Source organism: Condylura cristata, unplaced genomic scaffold (genome assembly GCF_000260355.1).
Source record: "Condylura cristata isolate star-nosed mole 26May11 unplaced genomic scaffold, ConCri1.0 scaffold00005, whole genome shotgun sequence".
NCBI lineage: Eukaryota > Metazoa > Chordata > Mammalia > Eulipotyphla > Talpidae > Condylura > Condylura cristata.
The window spans coordinates 28,969,657-28,989,803 of NW_004567106.1; the positions used below are offsets into that span (position 1 = coordinate 28,969,657).

Consider the following 20,147-nt stretch of genomic DNA (forward strand, 5'->3'; position numbering starts at 1 on the left):
ATCCTGGGATTAAGGGTATAAAAGGGAGGCTGGAAAGGATAATGGGGTAGAGAGAACGTTTTGCTGCAACCATCTACACGTGTGCTGACTCTTCAACCTCGACGTCCCCCGCGCAGACTCGTATCTCTGCCGTGCGGGTGCGGCAAAATAAAGTAGTAACAACAGCTTTCACTTATTTACAGTATCATAAAATTCAGACTTTTAAAAATATTACTTTGAAGCTATGATTAAGAGTGATGAAATGAGGGAAATAGGGTGTCTATTTTTGCCAAAAGCTTAATGTTTTTCCCTTAAAACTTTTTCTATCACAAAATGTATCTATTCTCAACTATATTTTATTTAGTGAGAGTATATAAATGTCATCCTTATCCCATCAACTCAATTCCTTAGTGATGATTGAGTTGAGTTTGTGTGTACGTATTATATACATATAAAATATATACTAACAGTAGATTTTATATATATATATATATACACTATACATGTACTTAACTCCCTACTGCAATCCCCCTCCCACTCACCCCCCCAAACAAGAATCATGCTATATGTAATACTTTATTCATTTAACAGAATGTTCTGGGCATCTCCACATACCAATATACATCATTATGTGGCTGAAGAAAGTGACACTCTGAATTTACCATTATCCAGGAATTATTTTAATTGTTCTAGGGCTGAGGGTGCAGACTAGTTCCCAACCATGGACAAGCAGGAGACTTAATTGGTAAAGAGCATGGATTTTAGAGTCAGACTGCTGGAGTTTTAATTTCAGCTATTCTATTTTATAGCTGTGTGCCCGTGGGTGAGTTACTTAACTTCTCTGGGTCTCCATGTCCTTTCTTTAAAAATAAATACAATTCTAGTGTCTACCTCATAAGGTTGTTGGCAGAATAAAGAGTTAATAGAGGCACAGTATTTAGAACTGTGTCTGGCACATCTTAGCAGTAACAGACTTGATTAGTTTTCTGGTAAAGTAGGAAGACAAGTATAAGTAATTAAATATATGTCATGATATGAGAGAATGATAAAGGGACATTTAGTTGAATATCCAAAGAAGGCCTCTGGTGATAGAATCATATTTGAGCTGAGACCTGAAAGTTGAATAATTCCTTACCAATAAGCATTTATATATTTAGTTTACAAGAACAGTCAAAACCTATGATTAAAAAGGGACAAAGAAATTCTAAATATTGAGGAAGAAACAAAAGAATCCTCTGGCTACAGAAGTCCAAGAAGCCTGACCCTTTGTCAAGAATGAGAAACTGTGACTTTGCCTCAGAAGTCCTTTCAATTCTTCTGGTGACCCCTAGTGGTCATTATATAAACATGGACAGGCAGGTTATCTATTTTGCTTTTTAGAATATCCATAGAATGAAATTTCACAACCTCTCAAATCAGAACATTCTGTTATCTAATCACAGAGATGATGAAAAATTACTCTGTGCCTTAAAGGTCTGTCATTAGAAATAAGTGCGACTCATTTATTTGGTTTAACATTCTGTCCACTAAAAAATTCTTAAAATGCTTTGAAGAAAGCGCAGGAAATTAACAGAAGAATCGCAGTAAGGGAAAACTCATGAACTAAACTCCCCCACATTATTTCTCCCCATGTAGATGCCCCTGTCCCCAGAGACTATTGTCTTGTGCTGACTGACCCTTTTCACTCTCTTCCCTTATCAAACAATGGGGAGGGGATGGTGCAAATGACTCTCTGATCTTTGTACTCCCAAGTTCCATGATTGCATTTTAGACTGAGGACTTAGTGTAGTGACTCTAAAGAATCACAGGTATGTCAACAAATAACTAGGGCAACATTTTCTGCCAATGCCTAGGGCTTGCTACATTCCCTTGTCATCCCTTTCCTCCCACCCCAATGTAAAACACTACGTTCTCTAAGAGAAAACAGCAACTAAACCAGTAACAGTGCCAAATCAACAGTACAGCCTAAGAAGAGAAGTGTAATTAGTAAATTAATTCGGGCTCTTTTCACATCTCTATATGCAAAGGCTGATCATTTGGTTGGTTTAAGTAATGTGTTTTATCTTAATCGAAGTCATTAATCCCCCAAGTAAATATTGTGAAATTCCCCAAGTACATTTGAGTGGACTCCCATTTTACCACACAGATCTTGGTTCAGCTGATACTTGAGCTGCCACACTAATAGTGTTAATCAAGGCAGAGTTTTTTATTTAAAGCAATTGGTTTTGTGACTAGAATTGTTAAGTAGGTATCTAATAACACTTTAATTCTACACACACACTCTCAATACATACAAATAACTTATTTAAGACTTGCTCTGCTTTTGAGGAACTTAATTTAAATTGTTTGGTATTGGCTTTTTCTCTAAATCTTCCTTTACTATGAATATTGCGACTGTACCACTATATAAAAAATTAACTTTTTCAAACTTTTTGATTTAGGCCTCCTTACATCACTTCCAAGCTCCCACTGACTCTCATCAAGCTTTGAGATGTCTCATTAATTTGAGACAGCTTACCTCCTACTGGAATCCTTGCCACCTTTCTCCTTCCTAAGCTTTCCACCTGCCTCTCATCTTTCATGAAGTGGCTATGGCTTCTCTGTACCTCCTACCAGAAAGTTGTACTTTAAAAGGAGTAGAGGGTGAGGTAGTGGTGAAGAGATCTGACTTTCTTTCTTGATGCAAATAAAAAAAAAACAAAAACAAATGGCTGACAAAGTTGCTTTCTCCTCCATGTTAAAATTTCATCCCCCAAAAGTACTCACCCACACACCAAGGCCAAGGCTTCTGTAGAGTTCAAATATGTCCTTGAATGGAATATTCTGTAATTTATCATTTCTTTTTTTACTTTACCTACAATCTGTTCTTCCAGTTCCCTGATCACATAAATGAATAGCAAAGAGAAAAGGACAATGGAAGTCTGAAGAAAAAACTGTCTGTGACCTCCTGTCTTGGTTGTTATTAGTGAGTGTGTAGCCACCTATGATGAACAGATTTTAAGAGATCTGGACAGTCCACATCCACTAGAACTGACTGTTCCTTTAGGGAGTCCATTACCATTTTGTGTCACATAATGTGGCATCTTTGGCCTTACCTAACTGGACCAAGAAGGGATATCTGGACCAACAAGAGAGATATTAACCAATCTGTTGCTTGCATGCTCCAAGGAAATAGGTAAACTTGGACACTTTGGTGTAACCACCTTCTGCTAAGTACCTGGAGATGCAAAGCATGCTAATCTGCCTAGAGAGGAGAATGAAGCTCAGATGAACCACTCTGTGGTCTATACAACATAAAGTGAAGCAGAAACACTGGATTCCCTGGTACCTCATGCCTTTCCAATTCTTGTTCCTTAGGCCACCCACACTTTTTTCCTTGGTGTCTCCAGGCAGTAGAGAAGGACACAGAATGGGTGGCATTATCAATTAGGGTCCAATCAACAGACAGAAACCACATAGCAATTTCACTTTGTATGTTTTTCTATTGTTTGATAAATGTTTATACTGGGAACATTCATCTCTCATTCTGCTACAATTCCAGTGTTTGTCCTGGTCTGAGTGAGCCACATCCACCCCTGGGACAAGAGTGGGGATGGAATGTCAGGGGGATCTGCTCCCCATGAACCACAGCCTCAGTTGGGCCCACTATCATCATGCTGGGTAGGTCTCCTACCCAGGGAAATTTTACTGCCAAGGAGTTTCATTGTCACAGGGAATAATCATAAATAATCATAAATAGAGGGCTAGGTAGTGAGCCTATGACTTCCAAGACTCTTTCCACAGCTATGCTCTAGACCACCTTGAAAATGGTTTTGTGCAGCCTGTTAGGTGGCTGAGGGGGCACATGGGGTGCTTGGCCCAATTCTGGCCAACAATTCATGGTGAGTAGGTTTCCAGGGAGACCTCGCCTGTTTTTGGTGCAGGTTGGTACACAGGAAGTCATGATGTGGGGAGCTCACTTGCCTGAAAGGTGGCACACAAGCTGGAGTGCACAGTATACCTGTCAGGAGGGCGGTGGACTAATGACCATCAGATGACCAAGGCTGGTGTGGGAGCTATAGAGAGCTGGGCCTTATCAAGCTTACTAGTTGTCAAATTCTGGGATGTATGGTGTCCACTTGGAAAGTGCCTCAAACAGGGGGTCACTAGGATGAGTCAGAACTATAAGCTTGCTAAGGGTCTTCATAGTGTTGTTGCCAGTTAAGGCAGAATGCCACTGGGTGACTCCCCAAACATGCTGCCCACAGAGTGGGCAGCAAAGACTGATACAGAGCAAAACACAGGACAAAAGAACAAAAAAGAAGCCACTTCTTCCTGTAATGTCCCTATAGCACCCTCTACTGACAAAGCTTAATATCGTGTTTGCTCTCTTTAAAAATGCTTCAAGTAAAAGAGTAGAACTGGAACTGAGTAGTAGACAGGTAAGTAGTCAGGGAGGTAGGTGGATGATAGATGATAGATAAATGGCACTAGTCAGCACTCCTGAGGTCCTAGTTGTTACAATATATCAGCACCACAGATCAAAAGTCCATGACAGAGGGCTGTGCTAGGTATCTAATGTGGTAATGTGTCCCCAAAACACAGTGGTTTAAGACAGGAATTTGAGCTATCTGGCTAGACAGGTCTGGGTCTGGGTCACTCAGAAAGTTTGCAGCCAAGATATCACCTGGAACTGTAGTCATCTGAAGGCCTGGCTTGGATTAGATGAACTTTAATCCAAGACTGGTTTGACTGGAAGGTCAAGGATTTACCTCCTTTTCACATCGGACTAGCCATATGGTTGACTTAATGTCCTCCCAACATAGTCCTGGCTTCCTCAGAGTAAGTGACACAAGAGACTGGGTTAACAGAAGCAGCACTGTCCTTTAATCTAGCCTCAAAAACCACTATTAGTCACCATCATTTCTGCTGTTGCCTGTAAACCAGTCTTGATTTCATATAGATCAAGTCCATGATCACATCTGGCAGAAGTAGAGAAGCCAGGAGTTTATTGACTCCTGAGTACACAAACCCTGTACTTTAAGTCACTGTCTGCTAGCACCTTACATGACTAGTCCGAGGATCAACACAGGAAGGTCAAGAGGAAAGATTTCTCCACTTAGAGAGTGATTTTTATGTTTCAGTTCATCCATTTTCTAGTTGGGTTACTTGGGACAACTTATTTAATGTCTATAATCTTCTTCATCTATAAATGAGGATAATTCCTTCCTCATGGAGTTATCTCAAGGATTAAATAAGAAAATCCATAGTGCTTAGCACACAGTCAATGTCCAATTAATGGTAACTTATAATTGCTACAATTTTATTGGCTTCCTTATACCTTTTATCCATACAAAATGTCTATTCATTTCTCTTACAAATTGTATCCCACAGAACACCAATTTCAAGTTCCAAAATCCATTATGTCTTGGTTTGTATATAGTAACAGGGGAATCTTGCAGAAAGAACAGGAAAACAAAGCTTATTTGAGAAACAGTATCCCCCAAATACTCAGAGGATATTACACGTGAGGCATCCTTCCTGGATCTCTTATTTTGTCTACCCTCAGTTATTTTTAAGGAGTCTTTTCTCTCCTGATGATAATATCAGCTGCTTCCTGGTGACAGTCAACAAACCAACATTTCTGCCAAGTGAAAGAACTCTCTCCCATTTCAGTGACCATCATTTCTCATTCTCATATGCTTTTATCTCCTTTACCCTAACTGGCCAGAGCCATAATTTACAGCCTGACTGGCTCAGAAGGAGTGGTTATGTGCTTTGGGATCTCAGAGCTGGCTCTGCATTTGGGCTCCCTGGTAGGGAGGTCCTGGAACAATCTATCCCAGGTGCCACGTGTTGACACCTGGCAACATTATTGCCTTTTCATCCTCTCCCTCTCTCTTTCTCCCCCTCCCCTCTTCTTCCTCCTCTTCTTTCCCGCTCAATGATGTTTTATCATTTTAAAAAAATAATCTTATGCCTTTTTATCTTCACAGATATGAAAAATTTCAATTTCACTTTGTGAAAACCTTTAAATTTTAGTTTATTATTTCCAATAGAATGATGCACATAAGCATCTTCTGGCCAAGGAATGTACTACTCAGTCTTCATTTATTTAAGTGGGGAGCACCTCCAACATTCATTGTTTAACCCCCTGACACTATTAAATGCAGAAGGGGTTTGGCCCTTAGTCAGCTCAAAAGAAAAGGAGACCTTCTCTGACCATCTTTGCTGTCTGGTATGCCACCACATTCTAGACAAAGCTATGCATCTGCTTACAGGTGACCTAAGAAAGTCAGGTCTTTGTTCAATTTCATTTGATCAATTCCCTTGCCATTAATTTCTGTTTTAGCTAATCTGGACCAGAGTTTCATGGGGGAAGTTACTGGTGTCGTAAACATTCACCAAAGCAGAAGAGAAAGTTAAGATTCCAGTTTCCTAGGGTTAGGGTGGAAGAGGGGGAGGAAGAGCATTGTAGAGGAAAATCAAGACAGATGAACAATACACTCTTCTTTCCGTTCCCTTTTTTCACCCTCTTCCAAGGCAGGGGTAAGGCACATTACATCACCTCTATCTGAGTTTGCCTGGTCTATGGATATTTTTGTAATACCAGCCCAACAGAAATATAGCCTGAATTTTTCACTATTACATGCTTCTTGCCACTGACAATTATTTGACAAACTTTGTCAAAGGCCATGAGCAAGAAAACAGAAAGAAGTGGAAAAAATGAAACCCATCAGTAGCAACAGTAACAGTTTGATTTGAAAACTACCCTGGAATAAGCAATTTACCTAGTAATTATGTATGCAACACTGCTATATGCAAATCACATGCAAATATAAACACCACCTTCCATTGGGATAGCTTTTACTTTGTTTTCTCTAGCTTCTAAAGCAAATCCAATTTGAAAATGAAAATAGAAAATTACCCTATGGTGGGATAACATTTGTTTATGCACCTCAGCAACTCTACCAATAACCCCAGCAGTGCCCATAAATCAAGTGAAGTATTTTGTTCAGGTTGAAGAACTGTGTGACCTGAAGTATGGTAGAAAAACTGGTAAAGTTTAAGGGTATACCTGTGTGTGTCTGCATAGACCTGAGAAAGTGAGTGACCCTTCTTCCAGGAAGCTTTCCTAGTTTATCAGTGTTATGTACTGCAGAAGACCACAGAATAAGTTAGTTCCCTCTTCTCTGCATTCCCAGCTTAATAATGCTTAACAAATATGTTCTGAATATATGAAGAAGCTGGTACAGAAATAACTGACACAGCAAAATTCACAGACAAGCCAGTCATACAAGACCACAATAGATTAAGATTTAAACATGCATTTCACTAGCTGTCAACTTCAGGAATGCTCCCTCATTGTCATCCCTGCCCCAGGTATTTTTAGAACAAAACAACAAAAATAAAGAAAACTGCCAGCAAAAAGGTGGTGAATTTAATATTCTGAATAAGACTGTGAGGAATTACAAAGTTGGCCTTCCCCACAAACATTTGTTTCCTATACTTAAATAAGAATACCACAGAGTTACTACATTTACTATTAGAAAAAGAAAATCTTAATAATTTAAAGAAAAAACAACTTTATTTTGATTTGTTGGTTAACATTTCTACCTTGGAGCAGCCACCCCAGACCTACCTGGGCAGGAAAGAACCAGAAGAAGAGGTTGCTGTTGTAAGTCTTATTCACAGTGATGTAGCCAGCGTAACTCTTGATATTTGATCCAGGGAAAGGAGCAACCAAACTCAAATGTTTCCCTAGTGAGGTTAAAAAAAAAAAAATGAACCAAAGATTAGAGAAATAAACCAGTGTTAGCACTCTCAGCCAGACTTTCCCTGAGGCCAGGTCTGGGAGGGGCCATCAGAAAGGCTACTCTAGTGGGAAGTGGCATAAGACACCTGCTGCAGCAATTCCAGCCAGCCCTGGGGAACTCCATATTTGTTGTTCACAAGTCAGAGACATTTTTAAGCATTTTTGTTGTTGTTGTCATCCAAATATATATTTTTTAAGAAATAAGGAAAATTACATACATAGCTCCACTCTAAAAAGTAAACCAACTAAACCAAACCCACACTGGTCACTCAGAAGGCCAGGGCAGATATGTCACCTGACCCCAAAGACAGGGGGGCAAGAGAAACAGCCCTGCAGAGACCTGTGTTAGCCACACTCTAGTTTTCATGAAAGTGAAAGGCCTACCTCTCCACACAGGGAAAATGAGGTATATAGGGAAGAGCTGAAGGGTCTCATGGAACAACTGTAGAGAGCAGAGGTCTTGGCTTTCTTTTTGTATCAAAAGGTCAGGGACAGGATTGAGGAGGAAAGAGGGAATGCTCAGATAACTGAGGTCTCATAACAGTAAATATAGTAATAAGAACACACACTTGAGAGGTTACTGTGCCACAGACCTTATATTATACAGTAGTATAATTATTGTTGCCACTTTACAGATGAGAAGACAAACACAGAGAGGTTAAATAACTTGTCCAAGTTTACACAGCTAGTAAAAGATTGCTGGGATTGGTTTACTTATTTTAAATATTTATTTTATTTATTTATGCACACAAGAACTGGTGGTGGTATAGGCCAGTGGCGTGGGGGAGGCAAGAGCATTCACCAGAGACAGTGGGAAGCAGAACAAGTGGACCTTCTGAAATACATGCTTAAGGGAGCAGTGGGCGAGACAGGAGAGGTTCACTAGCTCCCTGGCTAGGCACTGAACTCATGTCTCAGTGGCTGGCTTTAGTTTTAACACCTGTACCACCGGGGGGCCTAGCGATGTGCTTCAGAGTTTGCACTTCCCTTATCTTCCTGCTCTGCTTCTCAAATAGAGGACAGGTCTGAAAGTGAAGGTAGCAGGGATTGAAGGGGAAGGAGTGGTTAGGAAAGGAGTAGAGAAGGAACAGAAAATAGGCAACAGGGTATGTGGGGGAAGTGAAAGAGAAGTGTGGGTGGAGAAGAATGATTTTGTAGTGACAAAACAAATTGCCCCCATTAAAAAGTAATCATGTGAGAAATGCTATGAAAACTGAGACATGTGAAGTTGGGGAAAGAAAGTTGTCATATGATCATGCTGTTCCCTTTCCATAGTGTCCTGCTGGGTCCTAGCACTACTTCTGCCCTGTTCTGTGACCTTGGCGCCATCATTCAGCTTTTCCCATGTATAGAAGGTGGATTATCTTAGGAGCTCACACATGTGAAACCTGTAGGAAAGAAATGGGGAGAACTGAGATTGTCATTTGCAGAATGTATCACTCACTAGGAACAGAGAACACCTACAGGATATGGTGGGGACAAAGGAAAGTTCTTCAGGAGCTATTCTAAAAGATCCTGTTAGGTTAGCACGTTAGCAAGAACTTGGGCTTACTGTGGACAAACCTAGGTTTGCAATTCTGGAAAGACTCCCTAGCAAGTGGCTTCAACTCTCTGAGCCTCTCTTTCTTTTGTGCAAAATATGGATACAGATTTCTCCATCCTGGGCTTTCCATGAGAAACAAAATGAAAACACACACACACGCACACACACAGGAACTCACAGCGCAGAGCTGGACATAAAGTTCAGGTAATGGGAGGGAGATTATTATTAGCCTGTGGCCACCCTGAGTACAATCTGTAGGTCTAGAGGAATTTGCCTTTTTCTGGCTAACTTCTGTCCCTCAAGAAAAGACTGCTAAATCCTACCCCTCTAGTTCTTTCCATTCTCTTCCCAGAGACCTACCTCTCCCTGTCAAAAAAAGGCAAAGAATGGCCCTCCCTGGTGGCGCAGCGGGTTAAAGCACAGCACTGAGAATCTAAAGCCGCTTCCGCATGGGTTCGATTCCCGCCTGCCCCGGAGGTGACCACATGGCGTGGCAGACCTCTCCTGACCCGCCCGCTGCTCCCCTCAGCAGTGTACTTCGTCGATCTGCCTGTTCTGCTCCCCTCTCTGTCTCTGGTGAAGCCTCTCGCCGCCCCTGAGCCTCTGGCCTGTACCCCAGTTCTGTATGCAAAAATAAATCTTTAAAAAAAAAAAAAAGCAAAGAAAAAGAAAGAATTTTTTTTATAAATAAGAAATAGTAGTTAATCATCTTCAATTATTTTTTGTATCTTATCAGCAGTACCAACTATTTTATTTTTCTTTTATTTCTCTTTTATTATTTTATGTATTTCTTACATCATTCTTCATTTTTACATTTTTATACAATGAATGCTTTATCATACCCATAAAATTCCCACCACCAATTCTGGGAGAGGAAGGAGTAGGATCAAAATAGGAGTGGGAAAAGTACAAGGGACTATGGTGAAAAAGGAGGATTTTAAGCAAAAGAAAAGGAATATATTTAGGGGAACATAAGGCATGACCCCACCACCCCACACTCCTGCCCTTCCATCCAGCAGCCATGCTACCCCTCAACCTTCCTACGCTTCCACTCTGAATTAGCCCAAAGAAGGCTCACTCTTCAGGGTTGGGCTGCCTTTAAAATACTTCTGAAAGTTGTTCTGCAAACCTATAAATCTCCTTAAAATCAAAGATACCATTGTCCTCTCAAATAAGGGGTTGAAGCTAGTGAAGAAAAGTGAAAACTGAGGGTTCAGAGCTGAGTGAGTCATGAATCACAGAGGGCTGAGGGATAGAAAAGCATTTGAGAAATAAGACAAGGATAAATGAGAAAAGGCAAAATGGAATGAGAAAAAGAAACATAATTAAAAGAAACTGGAAGAAGTGGGCCCTCCCTGGTGGAGCAGCGGGTTAAAGCACAGCACTGAGAAGCTTAAGCCACTTCTGCATTAGTTTGATTCCCGCCTGCCCGGGAGGGAGGTGACCACATGGCGTGGCTGACCTCTCCTGACCCGCCCACTACTCTCCTCAGCAGTGTACTTTGTGGATCTGCCAGTTCTGCTCCCGGCTCTGTCTCTGGTGTATCCTCTCACCCTCCGGATCTCTGGTCTGTACCCCAGCTCTATATGAATAAATAAATAAATCTTAAAAAAAAAAACTGGAAGAAATGGAATAGGGGGGAGGAATGATGGGCTATTTCTCCAAGGCCAATACAGCACAAGGTCTGCTGGCCTCTCTTCTTGAAGGTATCAGAGTTGTTCTGCTATCTTATATTTCTTTGGGTACATTTTCTATCTTCCCTTCTAGAGCAGGGGCTACTGAAAAGCAGGAATTTGCCTTGCTTACCTGTACTTCAGTGAACAAATCATTCTTTTTTATACAGATAAAACACTTTCATTCTTTTTTATACAGATAAAATATTTCCAAGCATTTTTGTTAGTGAACGAATGTTAATGAGTGGATAAGTGAATGAATGAATGAATGAATGAACGAATGAATGAACTAAAATGGGACACCCTGTTAGTGTGCTATTAACTTATTTCCACAAAGACCTTCTAAGGAAGAAGGCCTTATCACACTTTAAGAAACTTTTTAAAAAGAGATTTATTTATGCATACAGAACTGGGGTACAGGCCAGAGGTGCAGGGGCAGTGAGAGGATTCACCACAGACAGAGAGGGGAGCAGAACAGGCCAACGGACAAGCACACTGCTGAGGAGAGCAGCAGGTGGGTCAGGAGAGGTCTGCCACACCATGTGGATCACCTCTGGGTTGGGGATCGAACTCATGCTCAAGTGGTTGAACTCATGCTCAAGTGGTTTTAGCTTCTTAGTACTGTGCTTTAACCAGCTGTGCCACCACGGAGGTGGCACTTTAAGAAACTTTAAAAAATGTTTCTCTGTCCCACAGAAAGTGTTTCACCCAGCTGCAAATTTAAATTTCCTTTGGTTAAATCACAGTAAAATAACTTAAAGGTTTTTCAACTAGAACAAATCAGGGTTGCATTTGAATACCCAGATTTGTTTTTTATGTTTTGAAAATATATTATTTTATATTTTAAAATATTCTGTTCTCGGCCCTCCCTGGTGGCACAGCAGGTTAAAGCACAGCACTGAGAAGCTAAAGCCACTTCAGCATGAGTTTAATCCCCGCTGACCCCGGAGGTGAACCACATGGCGCGGCAGACCTCTCCTGACCCGCCCGTTGCTCCCGTAAGCAGTGTACTTCCTCAATCTGCCTGTTCTGCTCCCCACTCTGTCTCTGGTGAATCCTTTCACCGCCCTGTACCCCAGTTCTGTATGGATAAGTAAATAAATCTTTTAATAAAAAAAATATTCTGTTCATTCTTCCAGAATCTATTCATGGAACGTGAAAAATAAACTCCCAAGATGTAGGAATTTCTTTCCTCCTAGAACCATGACTCACAACACAAATGTTTGAAACAGTTAAAAAAAAAAGGGAAAAGGTTTCTTTGAAGTGATTTCACTTCCTCCTTGTTATTTAATGCTACCAGTGCCTGTGATATTAACACTTTCAAAAGATTGGAGGATGACCAAAAAAGGGCTGAAACTAACTTATCAGGGTGTACTTCAGAGATGTAAGACTTGGGTATTATTAGTACTGGCAAGACTTTACCAGACCTTAAGCAAAAATAAATTAAGACCTAGTAGCAAAGTATTTAACATTTGTGAAAATGCAACATTTATAAACATGCTAAATTCTTTATTTTTTTTTTCTGGAGTAAGGATTTTTTCTAGCTGTAGAGAAAGTAAACATGCAATTACAATTACACAACACTAAAACAACTAATTGAGGATTAAAAATAAAAATTTCCCTTGTCTTTTTGTGAATTATTGTTTATCTCAAAAATGTTCCATTGCAGTAGTGAGACTGACATTCCTAAGCTCTTGACAGACTCGATAAACAAAAGGGATTTAGGGGAGGGAGATGACCATCTGTCCAGAGTTTCCTGAACTTTCAGTAAAGCGGATGAATAAAATTATTCTTAATTATGTTGTCAGGGTTGCATTTGAATACCCAGATGTACCAGATTCTGGATAAGCCACTTAAAATTCTGTTCAAAGACTTTGCCTGTGTAAACGAACTTTAGAAACTGACATTACATCAGATGTAATATTTTAAATGTTGTCACTGATCAGCTGGTGATCTGTCAGGCTTGGCACAAAAGGAGAAGATAAAACTACCTGCCTCTCAATGTTTCTTTGCTACTCTTGACAATCATGCAATGAGATACTCGTAGGCAAGAAATACAGGAGCAGAAGTTCCATGCACAATCTCTCCAGTGGATTTCCCTGTATCTTTTTACTTAGTGCCATCAGATGTGTAACACACACACATTTCCCCTGCTTACTTTCACTTAGTGTCTTTTTTGAGTTGGTTTTCTTGCTCAGTGTTCACAGGTCATTTTGTGCTTATCTAAATCTTAAACTTAACATTCTCAAGCTTGGCCCTGGTCACATACTACAGTAGTTTAGACTTGGGGCTAATACAACAGATACAGGTTTTGATTCCAGCGCTTCCATTAACTAGCTTTAAACAGCTCTCAGCAAGATACTTAAGATCGTTAAGCCTCAGTTTTCCCATCTGTAAAATGGGAATTAATAATTATGCCTGCTTTGTTAGTGCTGCTTTGAGGATTAAATGAGTTTGTTTGTGTACAGCACAATGCCTGGCACATACTTAGGTCCCAAGTTTAAATTCTACAAATATTTATTGAATGCCTATTACATATAGGGACTTTGCTAGGAATTATATCCCCTCTGCCAGATACAGGACATACAATTACTAAATGTTATTTTTAGTATTACTATCAGTGTCTTTTCCCTGGATTATGTCAAGCAATAGAGATAGTTTCTTTCTAAATATTGCAACATGGCTACCTCAAATGTAATACTTTAGCACTTTATCTCATGCAACATCTTTCTTTAATTTTTTCATGTCTGTGGTCTAGTTATACTTGAAGAGTACAATATCCTCACACCAAAGGAAACAGATTATAGCAGGCAGATTACAGACAAGTCAAAAAATTTGGTTTCCTCTCAGCAATTCCACTTCTGGGAACGAACCTGCTCAAAGACAAAAAACATTAATTTGAAAAGAAACCTGCACCCCTCTGTTAACTGCAGCACTGTTTATAATAGCTAAGATATGGAAACAACCTAAGTGCCTAAACACAGCTGACTGGATCAAGAAAATGTGTACATACAGTGGAATAGTACTCAGCAATCAAAATAGATAAACTCATGTCATTGGAAGCAAAATGGATGGAACTGGAAGATTATGTTCAGTGAATTAAAGCAGAAGGTAAAAAAAAGTATATCAGATAGCTTCACTTACAGGAGGAATACAAGGAAACTGAACAAAAGTAAAGAAAAAATAGACCAACTTTCAGGCAAACTATAGATAGAATCTGAAGAATACAGCAGCAGGGGAGGGGAAAGAAGAGGGCTCAAAACAGGGGAGGGAAGAGCACAAGGGATTATGGTGAAGGTTCACAGGTTGCTACAATGGTGGGAGATTTATGAGAACTACACCTGAGGGGATAAATGAAATACTATACAAAAATGAACAAGAATGTAAGAAAATTTAAAAAGTTTAAAGAAAAATCAGGGTCCTAAACCTATCTCTGCTTTCACCCCCCCACCACCACTACTGGATGATGGCTATCAGCAAATACATTATCTGTTACCTTCTTAAAGATTTCTTCTGACCCCATAGCTCCCTCCAGCTACCACCTCATTTCTCAGCCTCCTTTTTCACAAAAAGCTCCTCAGAATGACTACCTATACATACTCTTTTATAGTTCAAGGTCCTACTGAGGTCCAGAAAGATTAATTTATCTGAACAGCAATTTATGTTTAAGCATGAAGAAGCATGAAATGCAAAGGAAGTTCATAAATGTTAATCTCTGACAACACCGAATAGCATATTTGACTTCTTAATAATGATAACAATAGAAAACCCACAATTGCTACATAAACACTAACATTAAGAAAAAAGAATTTACAGCTTATATAGCATTTTCATGTACATTTTCTCATCTGATTTGCATAACATACCTGTGACTTGTATAAATATTATAACTCCATCTTTTTCATGGGGAAACTTAGGCCTAGGATGATAGGTGCCTAGAGTGAGGCTGTCTGGATAGGAATCCAGCATCTACCAGCTGGTGTCCATGTAATTCTGACGTCATCTCCTTCTGTTTCAGTTTTCTTGTGTATAAACTAGGTAAACCTCTCTGGGTTGTTGAGATGCTTAACGTGAGTTCATGTAGAATACTTGGAACCAATAACTGGCTTGTTGCAAGTTCTAAGGTTTAGCATTAACTTTACTAAATGTCCAGTTGTTGTGAAAAGCACAATATTAGTTTTTATAAAGAGAAATGCAAGAATTCATACACATTGATTATCTGGTCCCCATGAATTCTCATTTTGGCTCAAAACTCTGATAATATGTGACATCTAATCATGTGTACTTAAAGTAAAACAATTTGGTAAAATAACAGAAAGCATTCTGGATCCTAAGGGATGACTGAATTAAAAAAATTCGAAAGGGGTTTTCTGATTTAATCAAACATACCTTCTACGAATTTCCCAGCTTCAATATAAGGAGTAAGAAATAATGGCTGTCCTGCATCTCCTTCAACTGGTACAGAGACCTTGACATTTTTATATATGGAGCGAAACAGCCCATTGCCTCCTGGGCTTAGTGTGAACAGGATCAGCAAAACAACTGAGTTCCACATGGCACCAATGGTCCGCTCTAGGCCTAGGATGACAACAATAACATTGCACAAATGAACCCAGAGGGTAAATGAGTACACATTTATCTAATCCTTTTACACATGACAGATTTATTATATACACAGATACATAAAAAGTTTATAAAAGCCTTTGCTAAGCTTCTTGGATACCACCTAAATAAGAGCATCTATTCACCCTGAAGTTAACAGTCTAATGTGGAACACTTCAAGATATTAACAATATAATTGGAGAAACAACATAAACTTCTATAACTCTTGCCTGAAAAGTAAATTCCATGTAGATTAGATAAAACCTCAAGACATCAGGACTCTAACTGGTCGCCAAATGAATGATAAAAGCAGTTAGTCAATTATCAGAGGGCAGAACAACTATGAGGCTGTCTGAAGGCCTTATCCAGGTGGGATGTGAATATAAATGCTAGACTCAGGTAAGCAGGGGAAGAATGGAGCTGGCCATTGGGGTAAACAACCTGAGCAAAAAGGAAACCAGAGTAATCTCCCTGGGCATTTTGCAGGAAGATTTTTAAAAAGGCAAAATTAATTTCTAACAACCAATTCTATCATTTGCAAATCACCAAACAGCAAGAAAGAGAGAAGAATGGTGACAAATGGCATCTGGACTTCAAATGATGATCACAATGCTATGTATAGATGCCAAATTATAAGGCTATACAGCCAACGTTTATATAATATTATAAACCAATGTTACTATAATAAAAAATTTTAAAGTGATAAAAAAATCAAGCAGAGGGCCCCTCCCTGGTGGCGCAGCGGGTTAAAGCACAGCACTAAGAAGCTAAAGCCACTTGCGCATGAGTTCGATTCCCGCCTGCCCCGGAGGTGACCACATGGCGTGGCAGACCTCTCTTGACGCACCCGCTGCTCCCCTTAGCAGTGTACTTAGTCGACCTGCCTGTTCTGCCTCCCACTCTCTCTCTGGTGAAGCCTCTCTCCGCCCCTGAGCCTCTCGCCTGTTCTGTATGCACAAATAAATAAATCTTAACAACAACAAAAAATCAAACAGAAAGGGCAAGTCCTACAACTACCTTTAGGCCCTTACCTCTAGAGCTAGCTGATAAATAAACTTTAAGAATTAGGCATCAAATTTTATTAGCAAGATCACTAAGGATTTTCAAATCTCTTAAATACTTAGAAAATTCATATGAACTAAGTAATAATGGATTAAGATTGAATGGGGATTTTAACCAAGTAAATATCTAAGTAAGTACTTCTATCACTCAGATTTATAGATGCAAAACTACATACACAACTATGACAACATAATGCCTACTTTTGACTGCTTGGTACTTAAAATACCAAGTCATTAAAACATCTTAAAAATACAAAATGTGTGAAAAGTCGATATTTATCACAACTCAATTTGACATAATATGAATATATTGGTCATAACAAATTTTAAAAATTCTTCAGTCACCTTTCCTGATCAAGATCAAAGTTTATAATTATAGTTTGTCTGAATATATAATGTTTGTAAAGTCTGTCATGGTTAATACAATGTCCTCTAATGTGTAAATATGTCCAACCAAAATCAACAGACAACTAAAAACTGCTTTTGTCTCTTATTGACTAAAATAAGGGGGGATAATGAATTTAGAATCCGAAATTAAGTTTCAAAGAAGCCCAAGAGTAAAGAACACTATGACATTGACAAAATGTTTTTTTTTTAAATTGTTATTACTGGTATTTTAATAACATTGCCACTTTTAAGGAATGCATGGAATCAACAACTTACTCTCTGGTTCAGGGGGAAAAAAATCTGTAGTACTAAAAATGTACTAGAAGCTCTTCCAGTAAGAGGTTCTTTCCTGGGGGCAGAAACAAGAAACTAATCATGCCCTCTAATTTTTCAATCTTCTTACTGCAAACCTCCAGCCTCTTTTAATGGAAGTCATTAATATTTAAATAACCAGAGTAGTTACAGCACTTGCCCTGTAAGCAGATGTTGACTCTAAGATGTTAAAGAAAGAGGTAAAGCTGGTCTTATATTAATTGACATAAATCTAATACATAAAAGTAAGAGTTGGGTCAATTTGGTAGATCTCATTAACATTTAATCAAATAACTATGAGAGTCACGGTTTTTCATGTAGGTGAATTATAGCAACCACATCCTTCATTCACAATTTTCATTTAACAGTCAGAATTCCTCAGCTGTGCTCAGCTGTCATCCCCCCCTAATGAAAATGAAAGCTATTAACATGAATCAAAGTGTTTTTTTCTTAATATCCGCTCAAATGTTTTTGCTTGTCCAAAATTAGCCCAAATCTTTCTATTTATTGAACATTTATTACGTACTTTCTAAACTACCCAACCCTGTATTAGAACTTTTGCCTGTAGAAAATGAAAAATATATTAACTATATTCTTTATCATACTTGGAAATAATATGAAACCATTCATGCTATTTTCAGTTCAAATATATCATATTGAAGTTTCCAGGCAAACTGTTCCTCATAATAAATGCTTAGAAACATAATAAAATCTAGACAAATACAAAGCAATATTAGCAGAATCAAATAACCTAAATGTCAAAGATACATGATTTGCCAAAATTGTCTTACTGAGCCTTAAATGTTAGAGCTGAAAACCATTTTTTCAATGTATAATTTCTTCATATACACAGTTACTTATCACAATGTTTTTTGGAATAATTAAAACTTTCAACACTTTAAACAATTTAAGATAAGCTACTATACACCAAAAAGATGGAATTATACACAGCAATTACAATGACTCTACTAAGTCAAATATTAGGTAAAACAAAGCAGTCTATTAAAATGGTATAAGATATTTTCCCCTTATTTTATCCTTAAGAATTTCTACATGTTCTACACTGGTCAATCTTATAATTAGACAAAACAGTCTGGATCTTGCTTTTTTAAAAAGTAAAGTGAAGCAACTGAGAGACATGGCAGAAAGTGCTTGTTCCTTATTCCTTATTACTACCTGGTTATGACCTCTTGTGTTTCCTTGGAATAAGGATTCTCTTTGTTTTCTCATAATAGGTTTTTCTTTCTCTAACATTCTATGGAGATAGTTCCTGGTCTCTTAAAGTCATAGAGCCTCAGAAACTCAATGTAAATTTTTGCTAGTATAGTAGAAGTCTGTGCCTGAACACGAGGTGTTGTTTAATAATAATTATCATATTTGTATTTCATTCTTCCTCGAGTAGAATCCATGACAAATGTGCACATAAATGGTCTTAAGGAAATATTCGTTGAACTAATACATCTAAATAATGAATTGTGATACTTTAGAACTATTCTATTAGCTATGCATGTGGTCCAATTGCTGGCTCTTACAAACTAGATAAATGAGCACACAAAAAAGTGACTAACTTTATGGTACCATTGATGAGTGGGCACTAGGTCCAAGACTCAAAGCCAGCATTTACTTATAGCTCTAAATTGAATCTGTTTTCTACATTCCTATCTTTGGTTACAATTATATTTGAATATTTTGACTCTTACCATCACAATAGGAAATATCAGCCTTTAATAATCTTGAACACCTTTCAAGGATCATGAGAGAACACAGTAAAATAAATAATAAATGGGAAAAAAATAAGTAACACTTTCCTGAGACATTTGGTTTTTAGAAATAGTTAATGCAAATGCAGATTCTGCTTTTAGTTCATTCAGTGGACCTGGTAAAGAGGAAGATCTCTGGGTCCCAATGGACAGGTGAGAAACAGATGTTTTCATTTTTAGTAACTTTGAGAGTCATTTGTTTAACACAGTTCCTATTAAAAATTAAACTATAAAAACTTACAGATTATTTTAAGAAACATAAGTAATAAATACTCAAATATTATCCCATCTAGTTATTTTATTACATTTTCCTATTTCCAGTGCTCTGGACTTACCTATCTGGTGAACAGATTATATAGTAGTTTGTACTCTGCATATTTTCTAATGCCATATTCAATAACATCTTGTTGACAGCTTGGAATCAGCTATGGTGGGAATACTTACAACAGAGAAATGGGGAAACACCACAAACCAAGGTTCTTTTTCCCTAGCTAGGAAGCTAACTGTTAGACATTTACCTATACATGTTGGTCTCATGTTTCTCATTTGAAACATGAGCTGGAAGTAATCTTCAGCAATTCACACTCCAATTCTAATTTAAATGATCAGCGAAAGAGACAAAAAGAGAAAATTTGCCAAGATGTCATCTGTGTGTAGAAGTAACCAGAAACATGCCCAGATAAGCAAGTCCTTAGGAAAAGGAACCTGAGATCCACTGGAAGATATATGTTCTATTGATGAAAAAAAGAATCGAAACCAAAACTCCAGAATAAGAGTGAAAAACCACCTTTCATCTTTTCTATGTTCTCTGCTTCCTTTCCCACCTCTCCCTTTTATATCATGGATTATTCCAATACAAGGATAAAAACTATTCATGTAAGAAATGTTAACATTGCAATTAAAACAGCTACTTAAATTGCCCTTACATATTTAACTGACTTTAACAGCTCTCAGCATAAAACATTCCCTCAAATAAAATCAGGCCAACTAGTAAGAGCCATTTCCATGAAATCTGTAATAAAAGAAAGGTACAAG

At 38.4% G+C, this 20,147-nt stretch overlaps 1 protein-coding gene across 2 annotated transcripts in view; it reads right to left on the reverse strand.

Moving 5' to 3' along the window:
- Positions 1-20,147, reverse strand: part of CPVL (carboxypeptidase, vitellogenic-like) — a 113,559-nt gene that overhangs the window by 75,766 nt on the left and 17,646 nt on the right. For both annotated transcript variants that reach the window (XM_012721058.1, XM_012721059.1), the window contains exons 2-3: positions 15,380-15,568; positions 7,601-7,719 (exon numbers count right to left, since the gene is read on the reverse strand). In XM_012721058.1, coding sequence (XP_012576512.1) covers positions 7,601-7,719; positions 15,380-15,545 — 285 coding nt within the window. In that variant the 5' untranslated portion in view covers positions 15,546-15,568. The remainder of the gene's footprint in view (positions 1-7,600; positions 7,720-15,379; positions 15,569-20,147) is intronic.